The 22,031-nt window shown below is 42.6% G+C and overlaps 1 protein-coding gene across 2 annotated transcripts; it reads left to right on the plus strand.

The window, feature by feature from the left end:
• Nucleotides 1-8,865: 8,865 nt before the first annotated feature.
• On the plus strand, nt 8,866-21,979 carry ENTPD6 (ectonucleoside triphosphate diphosphohydrolase 6). Of its 2 annotated transcripts, none has more exons than XM_054290600.1 (14): nt 8,866-8,962; nt 10,231-10,572; nt 11,794-11,870; nt 12,266-12,409; nt 12,822-12,897; nt 14,103-14,138; nt 15,302-15,390; nt 16,635-16,714; nt 17,638-17,702; nt 18,063-18,164; nt 18,619-18,759; nt 19,674-19,730; nt 20,298-20,410; nt 20,668-21,979. In XM_054290600.1, exons 2-14 carry the CDS (start codon nt 10,314-10,316, stop codon nt 20,755-20,757), a joined length of 1,329 nt encoding a protein of 442 aa, XP_054146575.1. In that variant the 5' UTR covers nt 8,866-8,962; nt 10,231-10,313; the 3' UTR covers nt 20,758-21,979. The 2 variants fall into 2 exon arrangements, with proteins under 2 accessions (XP_054146575.1, XP_054146576.1); XM_054290601.1 differs by lacking the exon at nt 8,866-8,962 and adding an exon at nt 9,236-9,294.
• The last annotated feature ends 52 nt before the right edge of the window (nt 21,980-22,031 follow it).

Below are 22,031 nucleotides of genomic sequence, written 5' to 3' on the forward strand. Positions count from 1 at the left end.
AATAAATACAAAGAGTTATGGATGTCCAGGTACCTTTTTCTGGGCAGCACGAGCCTGAAGAAGGACACAGTTAACAAAGGATTAACCCTTAAAAGCAACAGCCTGTTGCATATTCATACACCTCATACATGATGCATAAATTCCATTCAAACACAGGATTCTGTCTGGTCAGTGTCAGCTCCTTCCTCTGAATCCTGACAGCGCCTTCGAGGCGGGAAGAAGTTCATTTCTTCTGATAAGGGAGCAATAAATTCTTTTTCTCTGAAAGATTGAGGTGTCCTGTGGCTGCTATCTCACTGCCAGTCTTTTCTTTAAAAAAGTATCCTACACAGCATCGTTTCTATTTTAACAATTTTTATAACCTAAAACTATATTTAACACAGTACTTAAGAGAATTAATACAGCGTTACTTTCTAACACAACACATATAATATTCATTTGAATATTTGCAAAAAGCCAATCATAAAATACACGTATTTTTCACAAGCATCAACCCAGAGGATTAGAAACACGAAGAGACAGAATCACTATTTTCCTGCTGAGGGACTCCACCCTCTGCCTGTCCTGGCCGAGGAACTTCGTGCTGGTGGGGAGAAAGTCGTTCATCCAAACTACCTTTTTTTTTTTATTCATGGGCCTTCCTTAACAGCAATGCTAAGAATAACAAATCCTGTGGGAGCAATGTAACTAATTCACGCGCGGATGTGCAAACGGGCAATTTGCAAACTAATTGCTCCTGCACAATGCTCCGCGCAGACAGGTTGTCCAAACACTGGCTCTGCGCACTCTTTGCCTGGTAAGAGGCGGTTGAAATACTTTCTGCGCAGACAATGGGCTTGCTCAAGTGTGCAACTATTTCGGAGGGAAGCTATCCCGCCCACCCTGGGTGGCGAAGGCTTGTTCTGCCTCCGTCCAGCTGCCGCCTTGTGCCAGCAAAACGCAGGGGCCATGTGCGGGACAAAACAGTTTTTTGCCTTATTGCCTCTGCCAGCTTGGGAGGACGCAGGGAGTATCAGCAGCATATGGACCCCGGGGGATTTCGGCCATTTAACAAACATTATATGCTCCATAACAAAACAATAATATTTCGGTACTTAGATCGACCAAATAACTAAATTAGATTCCCTAGACGGTGAGGACTGGTATGCTAATTGGCTCGCCTTGTGGATTTTCTCTATGTGGCTCCCCAAGAAACAGATTGGCCCATTTTTCAGGCAACTGATTGTTAATTGGAGTAATGAATAGCAGGCTGGAGGGTCCATCACTTGGCTTGGTAAATTCAAACCCCTGTTATTCATGGGGGGAAGCGAGTGGTTTTCATGGGTGGTGGGCAAACGGCTGGTCCCAGGTCAGCTCCAATAGCTCCAATACGTTTCCCTTTACTCCAGGAGCACAAGGGGAAATTCAGCACTTGATTCCACCATCCCTCGGGGATGCTGTGCTCCCTTCAAACAGCTGAGTTGTCCCCAAGAAGGGCTGGCCCCTCTGGCTGCAGAAGGCCAGCCAGTGCATTTACTGGGCAGGTTTCTGCTGATCTCCTCTGGCAGTGCTCCCTAACTCAAGCAAGCTCTGCTGCTTCTGGGAAAGTCCTTGGTTTCGCTGTGCTCTGCTTCCCTGGTAGCTCTGATGTGACCCAGCCCTCAAGCCCCACTGGCAGGGATGAAGGCCTTGTTTCCCCACCCCACTCACCCTCTCCAGTGTCTGCCTTTGATTACAAACAAAGTGTGGAAATGGTGAACTCTCTCTGTTCTCACAAACTTTGCTGTAAGCCAGCCTCTCCCATCTCCCTGGGGCTGAGCATTCCTCTCCAGACCAGCTCTGTGGCTGCACACAGGACACCTGCCTGCTCTGCTGGGCCACCTTCCCTGAAACTGCTTCCTGCACCACACAGACTGCCTGAAAACCAACCATGCACCAAAGACAATGCTATGAACATTTCAGAAATGGTTCATTTCAACTACTGTTCCACAACTGATGAGATTTACGATTTGTTAGCTGAACCAAAAAATAGCTTTTACAAATTTACAGAGATACGCAACTAAAATATTTTAACTTGTTAAAACGCCACCTTTCCAGGCAACTGTGGTTATACACTCTACTAAAAAGTAGAGATTGTTTCAGTTATTAATTCTAAAAAAATGCTCAGTTTCTGCTTCATGCTGAGCATGAAGGTGGCTCAAACCAGCACACAGGTGACTGACATCAAAGTCTTTTCCTTCTGGAAAGAAATGGAAATCTTGCAGCATCCTTTTTCTGCATCACAGTGTCAAAGTAACTGAGCTCATCAGAGAGACAGATAACATTTTGCAAGACAATACTTATTTTGATAAGTTATGATAGAAGACAGATGGGTTGCTACTCTAGGACACAAAATAATACAACGTGGACACACTGCTCTTTTTAAGGTAAAATGGATTTTTAAATCTTTGAATCTAACATTTATAGATTTCCAAAAGTGACAGTGGATTGGAGGGTGAAAGTGCCACCTCTCCAATGACACTGGACAAACCAATAGTTCATTAAATTTATTTTCTTTCATAAAAGAATGCAAAACAATAAGTTATTTACATAAAGTGTGTGAGAAAATTTGTTATAAGAATGTAAACATCAGAAGGCTTGGAAAATCTTAAAAAAAACAGGGCGACAATGGGTGACACTATTTACTGAGAAAACAACTGTAGCGGAATAGACTGCACTTTATATTCAAAAGCAATTAATGGATTTTGGTGTCTGCATTTCTGAGTGGACAGGGTGGGTACTCCTAAAAGTGCAGTAAACATTTCCAATGTTTATTTCTCTGAGCATCATCACTGTTGCTTTATAAGCAACAAAGAAGAAAATGGATTATATACATAGGAGAGAATTGGCAGCCAGCTCTATTTCCCTATTTCCATTTCTACACGTATCAACCAATGGAATATTATGAATATTACGGAAAGACAGACACTTTCAATTTTCTGTTTTTCATAATAACTTTAAATTGCTTCTGACATGCTTTACATAACAGTCATTGAAAATATCACAAGACTCACACAGAAAATTCACCATGAAACTAAACAGTGTAAAAACAAGTAATCATCTGAAGATGCAAATTATTTCTAAAATACCAGGACTACTGTCTGTAGTCATAATCTTGTGGCAGCTGAATAATAAGGGAGGATTTTCCCAGAGCTCTTCAGTGACAGCATGAGAAGTGAAGGTCACAAATTAGAACATAGCAAGTTCCTGTTAGGTATCACACAACATATTTCACCTTATGGGTGGCTTAGTCCTGACACAGGGCCCCAGGAGTCTCCATCCTTAGAGGTACTAAACAGCTGACAAGGCTTTGAGCAATCCAATCAAACATGAAATTTGGCCCTCTTTGAGGTCAACTCAAAGCTAAATTATTCTGGGTTTCAAATATCATGTTCAAAAAGTTTGTTTGTTTTTTTGGTTTTTTTTTTAAATCAGAGAATTTTTATCAAAAGATGGACCTTAACATCACACATAAGCCAGTAAGAGCTTTTAAAATCTCTGTAGAAGAGGTCACGATCAATCTTCTGCAGAGGAAGCAGAATGATATGGCAAAAAATTACTTCCTTCTCCCTCAGAATATTTACAGTTAACTCCAAGATTATGACAAGATCATAAAAATCTTTCTTAACAAAAGCTTGTTCAAGCTATGTCTATTCCAACAGACACTCAACAACCACCATACCAAATTAATAATATTTCAAGAAACACTTTGCTCACCAACCCGCTGGTAAAACATTTATTTTTGACTGCCTGGAAATTCATCCCCAACATGAAACACAATTTTCTGAAATTGCAAACCGTTAAAAATGGCAGCAATTCATTTTCACTTTTTTCATCCTCCCCACCCAATTTTTTCCTCCAAAACCAGCTACTTGCAGTCAGCGCTATGTGCCAGCCCACAGACGGGTGTATTTATGACGAATTTGGAGAAGTTAAAACCACAGTGATAGCAGACAGAAAACAAAAATCTGGGGAACTCTCCTTAATTAGATTACACTCAGCGCTCCCTGTCTGTCTGAACGGGGACAGGGCAGTGGAAACGGCCTGGCAGCGTCGCTAACACAACCGAGGGGGTCTGTGGCAGCAGACATCTGCTTTAAACCCTGATCCAAATCTGCCCCTAGAGGCAAATCAGCCAGGCTTCGGATGTCAGTCTGAAACGTTAAAGGCAAAAATTCATCCTTGCTGGGAGCAGGTGCAGCCCCACTAAACTCACCACATTTCAGCGGCACCCTGGGTTTCAATCAGCTCCAGCAGTCTGCAAGTGAGGCACAAGTAGAAATAGAAATATAATAGAAATATAAATTTATTCATTATAAAACGCTTAGCTGTCAGCAAGGTGTGGTAATGCTGCTTCCCAGCCTAGAAAGGTCTCCAAAAAGTGACCAAAGTGCAAAGCACACTCAACCTCTACCCACTGCCCTACAAATCAAGGGCTTGAAAATTTTGCTGTGTTGTGTTTTCTGATGCTAATTTTCTTGCATACAGACCTGTTGGAGGATCTTGCATGCATCCCCTTACTTATAAAAGCAATAAAAAAAAATTTCCTTTTTTTCCCCCTGTATTCATGGCTTATTACAACAGTCTATGGTGCATGTTAAATATGGAGAGGCCAAGGAGGAAAATCTGGCAATGATCCTCCTGTGCATCATTTCAGACAGCAGGCACGCACCTCAGAATAAATAAATAACTGCTAAGCCATCCCCATTCATGTTTATAATTAGTGCAATCTATTTAACAAACAGACACATAATATAGGTCAATTATGTAGGTCATGATAAATTTATGAAGAACTTCAGCCTGTAGGGCGCCAAAAAGACCACGTTGAGGCAGCATTTCCAAAGTTACAGTTCATTTCTGCACATGGTTTGTGAGCAGCAGTGAGGAACAGCAGAGACCTCCTCAGTTTTTCTGCTTTGCGGCACTATAGCCACAACCATCAAGGAAAACATCAGCAGCATCCCCTGGGAGACACCCCTATGATACAGAACTGCCCCTCCAAAATATTGAACCAGTTACTACTTTCAGCCAAAATTGCCAGGAGCATAAATGTCTCAGTGGTGTTTAATTTGGGTGACTTTGTCAGAAACTGATGGGTATCCAGAGGGGAGATACAGAAATATGTTTATTTCCCTGTTTATTTCAATATTTATGCTTCCTCCATAGGAAAGGATGGTTACTCAGCATTTGTCTGGTATGCTTGATCATGGCCCTCTCAACCAGGGACAGATGCAGCTGCAGAGAAGTTGCAGTGCATGCCAAGTCCTGCCCTGCTAGGAGTTTTGGGAAGGAATGATGAAAGAACCACTGTGGAGGGCATCAGAGAGCAGCAGGTGCTGTGTGGGGTTTCAGGTAAGTGATGGAGCCTCAGGACTACCTGTCCTTCTCTGGAGAATGGGGAGGATGTGGTGATAGCCACAGAAAAAGCTACACATGAATGGTTTGCAGCAAGGAGACAAATTTAATGTTCAGAGCTCAATGAGCATCACACTTTTCTGCTACAGGTCAGCACAAGTATAATTTGTTCTTTGAGATGAAGGAACCTGAATGGAAATTTGAGCTACAGGTTTAGTTGTTGTTCCTTCTCCTTAGTATTTCCAAGTACTGCAGCAGACCAACTCTTGCTGGGTACACATCAGCTGGTTGAACACCCCTGTGCCTCTCTGAGGATGCAGGGACATGGATCATTCAGTGGGATTTGGCACATGCTGCTACCTGGCTTGCACAACAGGCCAATCACATGCAGTTCATGGGCACACTGTGCCAAAAACACTGACCTTGTACTTACAGCACAACATAATCTTGTTACTGTTCACAACAGTTGTCACCAAATTGGTGAGATAACCTTTTAATTGTACAGATTCTTCTATCTGTACAATTTGCCTTTGATCCCTGTCTATTAATTCTCATTCAGACTTCCAAAACAATTATTCTTATAACATGGGAGTGACAGAGATAATATCCAAAATGGTTCCCAAACTCCTTCCCAATAATCTGCCTCAGGTTTGATATATATAATTCACCAAGCTATGAATCTAAATGTACAAGTAATATGATTTGTAGATATCATAATTGAAAATTTGTTACAAATCTCAGACTGTGTGGCTTAATTCTAACAATGACCAGAGTACTGTGTGTGACACAGTTTCAGGAATGGATCCAAAACTCTTTAAACCACCTACACTTCATCCCAGGTCCACAGCTGAGGGAAGAGGGTTTCCACAAATAGCTTGAGAATTGTTCCCATGCACATAAGTAATGCTTTTCACAGGAGGGACGAAAAAAACCCCAACTCAGTATTACATTCCCTTTTTTTTTTTTTGGAACCTCTAATTCTAACTGCAGCCCTCTTTATGAGCATATATGCAAGATATTTCTATTTCAACTAATAGAAATAAATACTGTACTATTTTGCCCCCGTCCCTGGGGAAATGGTGTTCCTAACAAAATGCTGCTCTCTGCTGGCCTTGACCTGCTTTTCCTCAAGGGCCTCAACTCCTGAGATCTGCTTTTCCACATGAAAAGGGAAAAAAACCTCTTTTGCTGACCTAGCAATCGGTGACAGTACCATTTCTTTATTTAGGATTGAAAAAAAAAAATTATTTTGCTAAGGAAAACTATACTGGTATAACTGGAATCTTCTGTCTTGAAGAAAAAAGGCAAGTAGTCCTTCACCCTGAGTAACCCTCCAGAAAGTATTCCTGTTTTCTTGCAATCTGGAGGAAGAAGAAACAGGCTGCTGATGATCTCTGTTGTGATGAGTTCAGATGACTGAGTGTTTCTAAACAGAAGGGACTCAAGTCCTGCTCTAGGTTTCAGGAAACTTGCTCCTAGGTGGGTTTTACTGATAAGAAATAATAAACACCTGAGTCTGAACATGAACTACTGTCTCCAGTGCCTTCAATGCAGACCCAGAGAAACGGATACCAGGCCATTATTTGTACACAGATATTTAGTACTAGTAACCTCCCCAAGTACATGTTGAGGGCAACCCAAAATGTTGCTGTATTCCATATCTTTCTGTGCCCCCCAAATTGTTATTACCTCTAAGACCCTGCAACTAGAGAAGAGAATCGAGGTGGGAAGTGTCACAGGCCCTTTTAAAGTCTTTGTTCATGAGGGGTTAGTGAGATTCAGCAATTCTGTTTCCAGTGGTTATTTACTGGTTTGTTTTAGTTTTTTTAAATTATTTTTGCCTGTTGCTGTTTCACTTGTTGATAAATTCATTTTTTTCACTTACATGTATTTCTATTCATTCCTTATTGGTGGAAGAGCATCAACTAAAACTAAAGGGAGATAACTCATTTAGGGCATCCACCTCTTAAATTGTCTTAAACCTTTATTAGGACTGGTTACTAATTGTCATACAAACTATATGACCCACATAATTTCCATACATGCTCAGGGGGTTTTCACCTGGCCAGCACCTTTTTGACCTACAGGTGTGCTTTTTTAGTACTATGTGAAAAACGCGTATTTTATGATTGGCTTTTTGCAAATACTAAAATGAATATTATATGTTGTCAGCAAGTAATGCTGTATTAATTTTCTTAAGTAGTGTGTTAAATATAGTTTTAAGTTATAACAAAATGTTAAAATAGAAACTATGCTATGTAAGATACTTTTTCTCTAAAAAAAGGATTTGCACTGAGATAGCAGTCACAAGACAATTAAATCTTTCAGAGAAAGAGAATTTATTGCTCCATTATCAGGAGAAATTAACTTCTTCTCGCTTTGCTTGGGCAGAACGACGCTGTCAAGACTATGAAGAAGGTGACGATTATGAAGAAATTGACGATGACCAGACAGAATCCTGTGTTTGAATGGAATTTATGTATCATGTATTAAGTGTATGAATATGCAACTGGCTGTTGCTTTTAAGGGTTAATCCTCTGTTAACATGGGTCCTTTTTCGGGCTCTGTTGCCCAGAAAAAGGTACTCGGATGTCCGTAACTCTTTGTATTTGTTGTCTCATATTGTCCTAATTCAAATTGTCCAAATTATTATTACTCTAATTGTAGTACTATTTTTATAACCCTTTTATTACTATTAAACTTTTAAAATTTTAAAAACAAGTGATTAGCGTTTTCCACAACTATAATAAACATATTTCAGCTACAGGATACACGGACCTTGAGTGTTTTGCCAAGCTGGCAATTGATACATCAACATCTCCATGATGTACCTCATCCTTAAAGCTTTTTAGCTTTACGGTGTCCTTGACCAAGTGACGTTAACTACTGCTGCAGACATCTTTAATGAAAAATCCTTTCCTTAGGATTTTTCCTCCTGAGAAGCTGAGAGGCCTCAGGAACAAAATGTAAACACTGATTATCTGCTGCTGTGAAATGCAGCTGGTGCATCTGTGATTGGTCCATGTTGGATGTTTGTAATTAATGGCCAATCACAGCCCAGCTTTGTTATCATTCCTTCTTATTCTATTCTTAGCTGACCTTCCGATGAAATCCTTTCTTCTATTATTTTAGTATAGTTTTAATGTAATATATATCATAAAATAATAAATCAAGCCTTCTGAAACATTGAGTCAGATCCTCGTCTCTTCCCTCAACCTAAGACCCCTGTGAACACGGTCACAATCTACCACTATCAAGACACTCCTGACACATCCCACATATTTTCCGGTACTGTTTCTCCACACCTTTCTGACCTTGCGGCATTTCACCTTTTTTTATTTATTTTGTTTGTTTTTTAAGGACATTTCCGCGAGGACTCGGCGGCTCGTAAGGCCGCCCCTCACAGGGCCGCACGCCCGCCCCGCGCCTGCGCCGTACGAGCGGGACCGCCCGCGAGCCGGGTAGCGGCGGCGCCATGGCGGGGCTGGCGGGGGCGGCGTGAGTTTGGGAGGGAGGGAAGAAAGAGGGAGGGAAGAGGGAGCCGGCAGGAGGAAGAAGGAAGTGTGGGCGGCAGGACAGTGGGACAGAGGTCTGTGTGTCAGCGAGGGGCACCCCGCGGGGTGGTTTGGGCCGGGCTCCCGGCTGTATCCCGGCTCCGGGGCGCCAGCGGGGAGCTTCTCCCTTGCCGCAAACCGTGGCGTGCCCTGACAAAGGCGGGGAAGGGACGGTCGCGGTTCTCTCCAGGCAAGCGGGGTTGGCGCTGCCAGGCTGCTGAGAATCCTCATTTTTCCATCCTCTCTCATGTCCCCTGGAAGGATCCGGTCCCTGCGGCTTTCCTCCCCCTTGTGACATTTATCTCTGGTGTGGCCGCAGCCGAGGCCTTCCCGGCACCGACCTGCAGCGATTGGCATCTGCCTGCGGGTAGAAGCCAGGAAGATTTTTAATTTACTTGCAATTAATTTTTTTTTTTTACTTGCAATTTAATTTTCTTGCAATGCCATCTTCCTGGTTTCTGTGTCATGACAAACCGCGGTTCCCTTTCCCTTAAGCTGATCCGTTCTTTATGTGTATATGTGCCTGTGATTTTGTTTTCCTCCATTTTCAGGAAATGTTGTCTTACCTGTTTTTGGAAATACTCTGTAATCACTTTGATTTTAAGTTACTCCCCTTCACACCTTTCTGAATTCTCATCAAGAGGTTACATATGTGTAAAAAACCTTGTTTAACTCGCCTTCATCAATTGTTTTCCTTTCACTTCATTACTCTATCAAGAAAGGAAAAACTGTATGTAATTTTTCTGCCCATATATTACCACTGAACTGCTTTTTAATCATCTGAATGATGCTGTGTGAGGCCTTGTAGATTTTGTGGGTTGTGGTTTCTTTCCTGGTGTTGGGGATAGGGGAGGAGGGCACTCAATTCCCTGGATCTTTGCATCTTGCCATTCAAAGTTAATTTTAAGTTGTCCTTGTCCAGTCTTCTGGGACCTCCCTCACCATCCAGGAACTAACAAAGATGACTGCCCACAGAAGCTGTGGGATATTCATCCTCAGAGCTTTTCAGAATGCTCTTGGATATACCCTTGGCCACATGGAGGGTCCCTGTTGGATGAGGTCCCCTCCCACCTTGGTCACTGTACACAGCTTCTCTGAACCCTCCTTATTTTGTGCCTTATTTGGCCTCTAGAAATGGGGGAAAAGAAGATTTATGCTGCCCCATGCCTTAAGTGAGCTGTGGGGCTGGAAGAGGAGGTTGCTTTCCTTCTGTTCATTGGGAAAGTAGCGTCCAGTGTCGTGGGCGTCGTACTTTTAGATCCTTGGAAAATAAAACAGATCCTTTCTCTTCTGTTGGATGTAGGAGTGATGTGGGAGCCAGCTGTTCTGCATGAAGGAGGAGGAACAGACCACCTGATAAAGGGAAGAAGCCAAACATCCCATTAAATGGAAGCCATGAAGATATCAAAGCGCTTCTTCGCTTTTGGCATTCTGACGTGCATAGCTGTTTATGTTGCATATGTAAAATGGCACTTGGGCTCCAAAGCATTTGTGGGAGCCACAGAAGGAGTGGCTGAAAGCAGAGGAGATAAACTGACCCATCAGGCAGTGAGCACAGATCTCTCTGTCTTTTATGGAATTATGTTTGATGCAGGAAGCACGGGAACTCGCATCCATATATTTAAATTTGCTCAGCAGCCAAGAGGTGTGTCCTGCTCATTGCATGACAGATTAATTCTTCCATAAATTGTGGGGGAGATTATTGATGACAGTTTTCTAGAACATACAGGCTTCAGGTCTTTCCAGAGCGCCATCAGGAGGGATGAAATGATTCAGGAATTTGGATGAAATTATGAAAATGTTCAACAAGGAGAAAATGCTGTAATGTCAGAATATGAAATAAATAGCAGCTGTCTAGACTTTTAGATAGTGTCTTGAAGAAAGGCAGTTTCTCATCACACTGGTGGAAGAGACAATTATAAATTCAAACTGCCTTATTTCCCCAAATTTTTTAGGTTGTTTGGTGTCTCCAGTTCCTGGCAGTGAGCTGCTTCTCTCTACAGTGTCTGGTTTAGTGCATCCTTGGCTTCAGTGTTGGGTTTAAACTGCAAAACAAAACAAAAATTGCAGATAGTTCTGTTAAAATTGCTGTGTGTGGCATCAGGACAGAAACTGCTTTGGAGAATTGAGACAAAGTGCACAAAAAAGCTCCAGCTTTCCTCTGCAGTAGTAAGCTTCATTTGTTTGTATGTTGTGAAACTCTTAAAGCTCACAGCCTGTGTGGGTGTTAGTAGGTGATCTAAAGGCTGTGTGGAGGATTAGCAGTGTGGTGTGTGGTGTGATTGGCCCTTTAGGTTAAACAACAGTCCATGGATTTCCTTCTTTCCCTGTATCTCCCAAGTTTTTGCTGCTTCCTTGCTGCTTCATTTGAAACACAATTTCAGAATGTATCACAGCAAATGGAGTGTAAGTGTTGCCTGGACTGCTGGTTTGTACAAGGTACTGAAGTCTGCATCCCTCTGCTGCCATTGGAAATAGGAGAAAAGCTTCCATTAGGTTTTGCTGGAATCAAGTTTAGCAAGAGCAGGGCAGGCTGAAACAAGAAGCCTTTTTTGCAGGTGCATTTGAAAAGCTGCACATGGCAGGTGTAAGTCCTCAAAGAGAGCTTGCACCCATCTGGTGACTGATGTGCATAGTGGACAGCAGCACCTGAGCACCAGTCATGGCTTTAAAGGTGGTTTTCTCAGCTTCTAATTCCACATCCAGGGCTGTATTTAAAGGTCAGGTGACTGATAATAGTTCACTAGACAGAGGCTTCAATTGACTTCTGTTAGCACATAATAATGGAATTTTTTTAATGGTTTTCTTTCTGTGCATGCAAAATTATTTGTGCCATTACTTATTTTGGAATGCTGCTTTTGAACAGAGACTCCCAGGTTAACCCATGAGACGTTTAAAGCACTGAAACCAGGTCTGTCTGCATATGCTGATGATGTTGAAAAGGTAATTTAAGTTACTTCTTTCCTGTCTCCCTTGCCTTCTGGTTTGCAGGGATTTAGGGACTCCTAAGAGCCAGACATAGACCCAGCTCATAGTGTTTTACAAAAGCCTTTGCTTTCTGAGAATTTGTCATACTGCCTTTTGTAGTCAGAAAATTTGGTGGCAGAGTTCTGTTTCCCTGTTTGAAAAAGTGACTTTGTTTTGGACCAGTTTCTCCATATTTCCCATTATATCCACTAGGCTTTATGCTGGTGAGATAGTGAGTCCTGCACCTTCTCTTGACCCCTTTTGATATTAATTTGTCTCTGTTTCACATTTACAATGAATCATAGTTCTGATCACCCTTTTGATCTTTCAAAAGAGTTTTTAAGATGTCTTTTATTGTTCTTTGCTCACAGAGTGGCCAGGGAATAAAAGAGCTCCTGGAGGTGGCAAAGAAGGAAGTTCCTATGGAGCTGTGGAAGTTTACTCCTCTGGTCCTGAAAGCCACAGCTGGCCTACGGTTGCTGCCTGGAGAGAAAGCTCAGAAGTTGCTGGAAAAGGTATTATCTCTTGTCTTTCTGTTTTATTTCCAGAAAACATGCTCCTGTTAAAAATGCAGGACCCTGGGACGTTCCTACAAGCTAAGGTGTCCATCTGCTGCCTTTCCCATGTATCTATGATACCAATTCCAGCCAAGCAAATGGGATTCCCTTCCCTACCCATGTCCATCTCTTGTTAATGGCATTTCTGAGCAGTCTTCATGCTTGGATACCCATCACATCCATCCCTGTTTCTGCACCAAACTGCAGGGCCAGCACATAAAGGCTGCTCAGTGTTGGACTCGTGAACTTCAAACAAAGCGATGAGCAGCAGTCAGCATCTGGCCCAAGCAGAGGAGTAGTAGTGTAAAACTGGGGTTTTAAAAAACTTGGAAAAGTATTTCTCTGAATGTGACTTTTATTTGTACTACAGGTGAAGGAGATTTTTCAGGCTTCCCCCTTCTTTGTAAGGGACAATTGTGTGTCAATAATGAACGGAACTGATGAAGGTAAGCAGCTTTATGGAGACTCTTTCTGCAGTCCTGGAAATCCCTCTGCACTGTGACAAGTCCCTGCCTGCTGTAGTAGGAGCAGGTTTGACAGAAGCAGAGTTTTTATGCAGCCACAGAAATCTTGTGTACTGTTTTCCAATTTGAAGTCCTGAGCTCTGTCCTGATCTTGAAAGCTCTTAGTGTTGAGCAGTTCCTGTAGGATCATCAGAAAGCCACTGTGCAGTCAGCACTTTTGGAGACATTTCTGAATATCTGCTTGTTGAAATGGTCTTCAACAATTGGGTTAGCCCACTCTGCTCTTGACAATGCTTATCAGAGCTCTCTGGAAGTACTTGATGATCATAATGTTAATTTTTCGAGTTCAGTCTGAAAAAAAATGTCATATAGGGAAGAAAATACATGCTGAAGTAAGTTCATGTTGATCCAAAAGTGTTGAGGACAAAATGTCAAAGTTCTAAGTAACTGAGTGTTGAAATGTGTTTTAAATCTGCTCAGAAACCAAGCTTTAAAATAGCTGAAGCTGTTTATGAGTTTCTGATTTTGCTGCTTAATGGAGGAAATATATTCTTTTTCTTTTGTTTTAAAATCAGCAATTGCAGTGATAGCCTGGGTTCAGCCAAGGATTGAAGTAGGCCATGCTCTCTGGCATGCCTTGAGTTTTAACCACATGAATAAATATTTGAATTTGTTAACATAAGGTCACTGATTCACCTCATTTATGGGGACCAGTTTATAAAACAAGAGGAGGACAAAAACAGCATAGCTCACAAAGTTGCTTAGAGGAAAACAGGCAAAATTAGAACACTGAAAGATGAAAATTCTTTGTGTTTATAAAGATAAGTGGAGTGACTGACATCAAACAAAAGCCAACAGTGGATGTTTTCCTAGAAAATGAACAATGTGAGTTTCAGTCATCTCTTTGTCTTTTAGCTAAGGACTGAAGCCTTTGTGGCTTCCTGCCTGAGTTTTTGACCTGTGAAATACAGAGTTCTTCAGGCATTTCATACATGGGGCTTCTCTCCCAAATATCACAAAAGCTCTGATAAAGTCATTCTCTTTGTTCAAATAGCCTAGTCTTGAGTTTGTCAGCCATTGACATTTCTGAAAACCTTCTAATATGGCTTGACTTACTTGTTGCTGCTGTTAGATAAAATTAAATGTTATGAACTAAGCATGTGTCTTCTTAATCTTTTCCTTATTAGGTATTTCAGCCTGGATCACAATAAATTTTTTAACAGGTATGTGTACACGAGCATGTGTATAAAGATGTGACCAATGCTGTGAAATTCCTGCTCTTTTCTGCCCCTGTGTGGAATTTGCTCATTCATTGGGGTGGAATGGGAGAAAGAAGGCTCTGAGAATAAGTCAGCAGTTTGTTTTTGGCTTGGCCTATTTAAGTCATTAGGATTTTGTCCATTTACTTGATGGAGTGAGGACTTTAATCCTTTTTTCCTAGATGTTTAATGTAGCTTTTCTTTCAGTTCCCTGTAGGGTACCAGAGCATTTTATTCCTTTTTAGAGCCTGCTGTGACTCGGGCTAAATTTTCTGTGTGAGTATTCTAAATGTGCTTTGCAGCTGCAGAGAGTAAAAGAAAGTGCTGTGGTACTTCCTTACAGATTTATAACACAGAAATGCCATGGGTGTTTACACTGCTGGGTGAGAAAAGGGTAGCTGAAGAGTAGAGAGAAAACTGAGCTGAAGACCTCTCTGACAATGCATGGAGCACTCTGCCATCCAAGTGCTCTGTCCAAGCACACAGCCTGTGGGGCAATGTGCTCTGGAGCTTTTTGTGCTCCCGGGAAATACCAGAAAGGTCAGGGATCTTCAAACATCAGCTGTCATGAGGTGTACTGAGGTACTTGGCACAAACTGTCCTTGTCAGAAGGGTGCATTTGAAGGATCTAACTGAAAAGAACGAGATCTAAATGAGAGCAGAGGTCTTGGCTGGCAGCAGGGAGAATTCCAAGAGAGCTGAGTCTCTCAGGCCAGCTCTTTTCAGTCTGTCATCCCTTTGGCCATAGGAATCTGCAAAATATTGCCAAGGGATCAGAGAGAGGTGGCCAAGACAACCACATTCCTCTGTGTTACAAAGTGGTTACCAGAGCAGAGTTTGCAAAAGATCTTTGCATCCAAAATGTTTAGGAAAAGAATAACCAAAGCTGCTGTGATTAGGGCAGGAACAGCCGCTGAAGAAATAAGAGACACTTGTCACTTTAGGATTTTCAGGTCTGATAAAGCCAAAATCAGTGCCCAGTGGAAAACAGTGTGATTTAGTGGTGTGTGAAAGCTGAGAGTGGAGTTAAATTGTTCTCTTTCCTTACCACTGTGCTTCTGGTTTTGTTCCTAGCCAGTTTTTCCCAGTGCCCACCATGGCTTTCTCTGTTCTGTCACACATTTCAGGCAGGCTAGATGATCCCCAGAGGAGAAGTGTAGGGATGCTGGATTTGGGTGGTGGATCAACACAGATCACCTTCCTTCCACGTGCCAAGGTAACGTGAGCATGCACACTGTTGGGAAATGCTGCTGCAGGAATCTCTCACTGCTCAGGTTTCTTTCCCTTGGAAACAGAGCAAGAGTTTTGTCAGTGTGACATGAAGCCACACTTGTGACTTTGTCATGTGTGCCTTTTTATAGTCAGTCCCAGAGGCATCCACAACTCTTTGTCCATCCTCTTCATCCAGCTCCATGGGTCAGTGGTGCTTGTGGTGAGCCTGCCAGGGCTGCTTTATCTCTGGAGGACACCATGTTCTGAATGTCTGAATCCTTGACTTCCAGTTTGTACAGCTTATAACAAAGAGCACAAAAAAACCAAGGCTGTTAATGAATTCAAATCCAGCATATGGCCTACACTGGGGTTTAAGAACACAGTGAGGTGCCTTCTCAATCCTTGTTTCTGATTGTCCTGTGTTCCCTCAGTTGCAAATGAATGCCATTTTAGCTTCCTGGCATTTTTACAGCTGTTCTGTGAAGCCCTGTGGCTCTGGTATTGTAAGGCTCTGGCCTGAGCAGAGATAGTGCTCGAAGTAAAGCTGAACAAAAGCAGAGGGAGTGTCCCAGACTGGGATAATCAAAACATTGCACTGTTTCAGCAGAATGGCAAGGGATGTGAAGGGTCCAGGATGTGGAAATTCTGGAGCTAGAGAAGGAGTTAAGATATGAGCAGCACTGTGGCCAGAGCTTTGCTCCCCACAAACACTCTAGCTGAGCTGATGCACTTGGGGAACAGGCTGCCCTTTCATTCCTTCAGACCACAGGCTGATCCTTGCTCTGTTCCTTGGCAAGCTCAGGGATGAGCTTTTCCTCTGGCTTGTGCAAGTTCACAGATGAATTCACTGGAGTAGGAAGTCAATGCGTGCCTGGCCTGCCTATTAGTTTGCACACAGTTCCTGTAGTGGGGATCATGTGAAGAGGCAATTGCTGGAGCCTCTGGATTAAAGCAGTTAAGAGCTGGAGTAAGGATTCCTTTTTAATGAAAGTAGCTCTTTTATACAGCATATTGTTGTGGACACAAATATAACCACTTTGAACCCTGTCATGTGGAGACACTCTTAGCTCCAGGTTTTGTGGCTGTCTTGTGCATCAGCAGTCAAATTGAAATCCTTGCAAATTCATAATTTCTCTCTGAATCATGCTAGGATTGTTTCACATTTTTCCTAATGTGTTGGAAGATGACCTTGTTGATGTTTGCTGCTGGCTGGCAGAAACCTCCAGTGACATCTTTTTCTCCCTCCAGGCAACTCTCCAGACATCACCATCTGGCCACACAACTTCATTTCAGATGTTTAACCACACCTACAAGCTGTATTCATACAGGTTAGTTGTGGAAAAGAGAGCACAGTGCTCAGATGGAAGCTTTCTGTGAAGCCAGGGGGGCTGAGGTGTTTTTCTGGAGTGGGGTCCTTGCAAATGAATACCATGAAGAAGCAGAGAAACTTGAGCCATGTAATTTTGGTGGATTAACCTTGGCTGCCCACCAAGTCCCTCTATCACTCCCATTCTATTAACAGGACAGGGGGAAGAAAATAGGACAAAAAGCTCATGGGTCAAGATGAGGACAGGGAGGTCACCAGTTATTGTCAGGGTGAAACAGAGTTGACTTTATTTAGTATTTAATTTATTGCCAATTAAACAGTAAGATAATGAGAAATAAGAACAAAATAAAAAATTGCTTTCCCTCCACCTCTCCCTCCTTCCCATGCTCAGCTTCACTTCCAACTTTTACACCTCACCACTGAGCAGCACAGGAAGATGGAGAGTGGGAGTTGCAGTCAGTTCATAATGCTTTGTTATTTCTTCTGTTAGTTTTTCTTCCTCACTGTCTTCTCTGCTCCCAGTGTTCTGGGCCAGCAGCTTCTTCCCACCTGTGTTTGCTGTGGGGTGTGGTTGGGCTCAGAAAATCAGTTCTATATGCAAGTCTCTGTGCTGCCTTTGAGGAGGGCAGGAGTACCCAGTGAGGTACTGGGGTAGAGTTAGAGAAATGCCATTGCCAGTTCTCCAAGAGCCAGATTACAACTGACAGCTATTGCCTGAGCTTTTTCAAAGATAAATTATCCTTCTGGATAAGGTAATATGAGAATAGACTGTCACACTGTTCCACTCATGTGCATGAGCTGCTGACTTGAGCCACTTTAATTACCATGGCTGTCAGGAGGAGACTGGCATGTCCCAGCCAGGTTGTCAGGGGAGTCTCAGAGGAAGGATGTCTGTTGCTCACAGAGGCTTTTCTCCCTTTGCAGTTACCTGGGACTTGGGCTGATGTCAGCAAGGCTTGCCATTTTGGGAGGAGTTGAGGGAAAACCCTGTAAGTTATGGGCAGTGTTCAGATCCTGGTTCTGAGCTCAGGGGGTGTAGTCCTGTGGAGGGGGGAGGAGCTGTGAATCCCCTTCCCACTGGGCTCAGGGTTCCTGAGTGGCATGTGGGCTCCTGTCACCATGGCTGGGTGCATTTCAGATGAATGCAGGAGGTGACACTGACAGCTCCCAGGAGACCTGGATTTTTGCCAGCCCTAGGCTGGGGGTGGCATGGGACATCCAAACCATGGCTGGGCTGTGGAGGGGCCTTGCTGAAGCTGCAGGACAGTATGGAGCAGGGCTGGGGGTGAAGGATCTGAATTTACTCCTTATATTTTTTTTCCTAATGTGGCTTTGTTTTACTTCTGCAGTAGGAGAAGGGGAGGAATTGATCAGCCCTTGTTTACCACCTGGCTTCAAATCCGAATGGCAGCATGCTGAGATAGTGTACAAAATTAAAGGACAGAAGGCAGGTATAGTGATTTATCACTCTTGCTATCTAGGTTAGCTGCTAGTAGCACAGTAAATACACACTCATCCTCTTTCAAAGACACCAGACTCTGTTTACTGCTCTGTCTGGCTTCTCTTGATGTGCTGTCAAAGAGATCCTGCAGTTCCTTTGTCTTGTGCCATGATGTGTCTGTCCAGTCAGTAAAGCTGCCAGACATGATGCAGATGGAGTTGAGCAGTCCTTGAATAGGTCTTTCAAAACCCTTCTGCCTCAAATGATGTTGTCCATTTCTGATCTATCACATAGTCCTGACATGAGGATGGTAGGTGTCTGCCTCTAGAAGAAGATTCAGGTTTCAGTTCTCTGTGAAGAGTTTTGCTATTTTGCAAAAAGGTGCCTGTTTCCTGGCAGATCCTAAATAAAGTCTATATATATTTAATTCTCAGCCTGTAATATGATTTTTTGTCTTCTTTTAGGTGAGCCTCTGTATGAGTCTTGTTCTAATAAAGTGGCAAAGATGCTCTACAAGAAAGTGCACAGAGCTGGGGAAGTGAAGGACCTGGACTTTTACATTTTCTCCTACTACTATGACTGTGCAGCAGAGGCTGGTCTCATAGGTATGTCTGCTTCTGAGTTGGTTTCATTTTAAATGGCAAGTTATGGAAATAGTGGGAACACTTACACACATGGAAATTAGTCTGTTACTATTGCTGTGCAGCATTGACTTGATATTATTGTCTATAATATAGACAATATTATTGTCTATAATGTAGACAATATAGACAGTATCTTTTCTGTTGTCTATAGAAAAGATACTGGACCTGTGAAATAGGACCTACAGCCTTTGATAATAGTTTTTAAGCTTGCATTTTAGAAATGGTTGTTACCTAATTAGCTCTACAATCTGAAGTAGAAAAAACTTCATGATGATAAACAAATTTCTTGAGCAGTAAAGCAGTAAAAATTATTTGGGCTGTGTGTTTGCTCCACTGACCTTTTGATGGAATGAAGATTTTCAGATATTTCCACATGCATTCAGAATGCATCACATCTCTTTTCCAGTGGTGTGCTTGTGTGCAAAAGGCTGGCATATTCAGTGGTAAAAAGCAGATAATGAGATCTCAAGTCAGTTTGGACAAACACATCCCCCTTCTCAGCTATTCTCTTTTTACAAATAATTTCAGATTTAATGTGTTGGAGAGCACCACTGCCCTGTCAGTTCTGGTCACAGGTGCTCACTGTCTAGGGCAGTGCAGAAATGGGTATCAGCTGAGATGGTCTGTAAGTTCTGTTTCTGTAGGAAGCAAGGCTAAAGGTTCTTCATAAACCAAGACTTTTGAATCTATATTGAGAATTTTTGAAGGTTCTTTTACCTTTAAAACCTGAATTTTGTCTGAATTTTGACATTGATTTCTGAATTTTGACATTGATTTCAGTGGCTCAAGGTTTAATTTCTAAACAACTTTTATGATTTGAGTCTACAATTGCCTTTATACAAAGACTGTAAAAAAGTGGGGTTTTTTTCTTTTAGATAAAGAAAAAGGAGGAAGCTTAACTGTCAGTGACTTTGAAATTGCAGCTAAATATGGTGAGTAAAATGCAAACACACACTAGTAATTGTGTGTAAATTCATTCCAGGTGGGAAATGTGAGACACACTAAGAAGCCTGATGCTTTTAATTAAATATTGAGTCCCTCTAAATAGCATCTAACCAACATTTCTGCTTATTTCTGAAAATCTCACCTATTTTTATATTAACTTCTGCTTTTGCAGTGGGTTTTATTTTGAGTTTGGCTTTTTCTTTTATGTTGTTGGGCTTTTTTTAATTTGGTTTTGTCAACATTTGTTAAGTTGGTGCTCAAGAAAGATAGCACACCTGTGGTTGCTCAGATATTCAAAGACTTGAAGTAGATAGGGGAAAGGCTCTTTTTCTGGAGAGATACAAGAAACTGCTGTTAGAGGAGAGACAGAATGTCTTGACTTCCTTACAAAGTTTATGTGCTTATCCTAGTGTGTGTGTGTGATTTCAGTCCCATTGTAACAGGTTCCATCACTGACAGCTGTTTCGTGGGTTCATTTGAGATTTTTCACAGTGGGGCTGTTGTTAGACCTGAGCCCACAGTGTGCATTCAGACACTGTTTTCTTTCTTCTCAGTTTGTAAGACCATGGAAATCAGCCCTGGGAACAACCCTTTTCTCTGCATGGACCTCACATACATCACCTTCCTGCTGCAGGAACTGGGCTTCCCAAAGAGCCAAGGCTTTAAGGTGAAGCTCAAAGAGAATTTCTGGGGAGATTGGGCAGGAGGGTGCCAAGGCAGGACTCATCCTGCCAGGAGCTTGGTTCTTGATTTACCTTCTTGCTACAACACATGGTGGGTGCAGCAACACTCTCCTTACCATGCTGGTAACTTTGTCATAATCTTCAGCACTGTATCAGCACTTGCATGCATCAGATTCTCCCCAAAAAAATGAGGTTTAACTTTTCTGCTTGTGTTTTTTGGTTGTTTTTTTTTTTTGTCCAGCTTGCCCGGAAAATTGACAACGTTGAAACGAGCTGGGCATTGGGAGCCACTTTCCATTACATCGACTCACTGAACAGACTGCAGTACTAACACTCCTAGAAGGTGACCTTTTGGAATTTCCTTTTTTTGGAAGCCCAGCATGGGAGACCCTGTGGAAGGGTGTGCTTTTGGCTTCCAGAGTCCTTTGGAAGATCACCATGAACTACACTACCTTCCTCCCAGCCCCTGCCAAGCCCCCACCATCGCTAGCTCTTTTTTACAGTGCAGAGTGTAAAGGAAAAGCCTTGATTTGACAGCATGTGCCATCAGCTTAATGTAAAACTTGATCCTTTTGGAAGGAAAACCAGGACTCTGCAGGACATCTATGATCTCTATGAGAAAAACACAACTTTTTTGGAATATGCCTGTACTATGTGCTTGCTGTGTGCTGAAGTTGCTGAACGGTCACTCCAGAAGGAACTCTTTACTGTCCTGATTTCAGGGTGTTTTTTTCCTGTTTGTCAGCAGTTTTCAGTGATGATTTTTATTTTACTACTCCTGTGTTTGAAGATAAACTTGTGTGTGTGCAAAAACGGTGCATTTACACATTATGCTGCTGACAGGCAGCAGCTTTGAAATGCAGCATGGAAGTCACAGCTCTGTGTTCCAGTTGCCAAAGGAGAAAAGCTCAGGAAGACTCTAGAACTGGATGTAGGCTTGGAGGCATGAGTTGGAGACTGTGTACCTGTAGGGTCAAAGGCTAATGTTGATTCCCTGGCTGTTGGGAGGTGGATAATGGAAAGCAACATCAGATTTGCTGAATGAGCAAGGCCTGGAAGGGTACAAAGATAATGATGGATTTGACAGTTCTAGAGCTGGTTCAGAGGAAGATAGAGCAACAAGATGCAGCCACAAAAATAAACCCTGAGCATGGCTTACTGGACATTGCAGGGCTGGGGATTAATGCATTTGCATGGTATTTTGGGTGAGTTTTCCTGCAGACACATCTGTGCTACATGAATGTATTTGTGGTTGCAATGAGCCAGGGCAGGGTAGCTGATGTGCTCCACTCCAGCAGTGCCTGGTATGCAGGCAGGGAGTGATCACAGGGTCTGGAGGAGATATGCTGTGTTATTTGTAATCTAACTGTGAATTTGTGATGTATTTAATGAATGTATAGAGAAGGCCCAAGCGGTCTTTTGGGGGTGCAGAAGAGCCCGGCATCCCCAAGAGCCCTGACTCACGGGCTCAGGGCAGCAGTACATGACACAGTGACCTGCTGCGTGGGGACACTTGAACCTCGCTGTGCCGACAATAAACCCCCAATTTGAAATCAGAACGTGGTGGTGATGAGGCGCCTTTGAGCGCCAGAGCGCGCACGGGGG

Source organism: Melozone crissalis, unplaced genomic scaffold (assembly GCF_028551555.1).
Source record: "Melozone crissalis strain CALT ecotype California unplaced genomic scaffold, PUWL_Pcris_2 ptg000081l_1, whole genome shotgun sequence".
Lineage (NCBI taxonomy): Eukaryota > Metazoa > Chordata > Aves > Passeriformes > Passerellidae > Melozone > Melozone crissalis.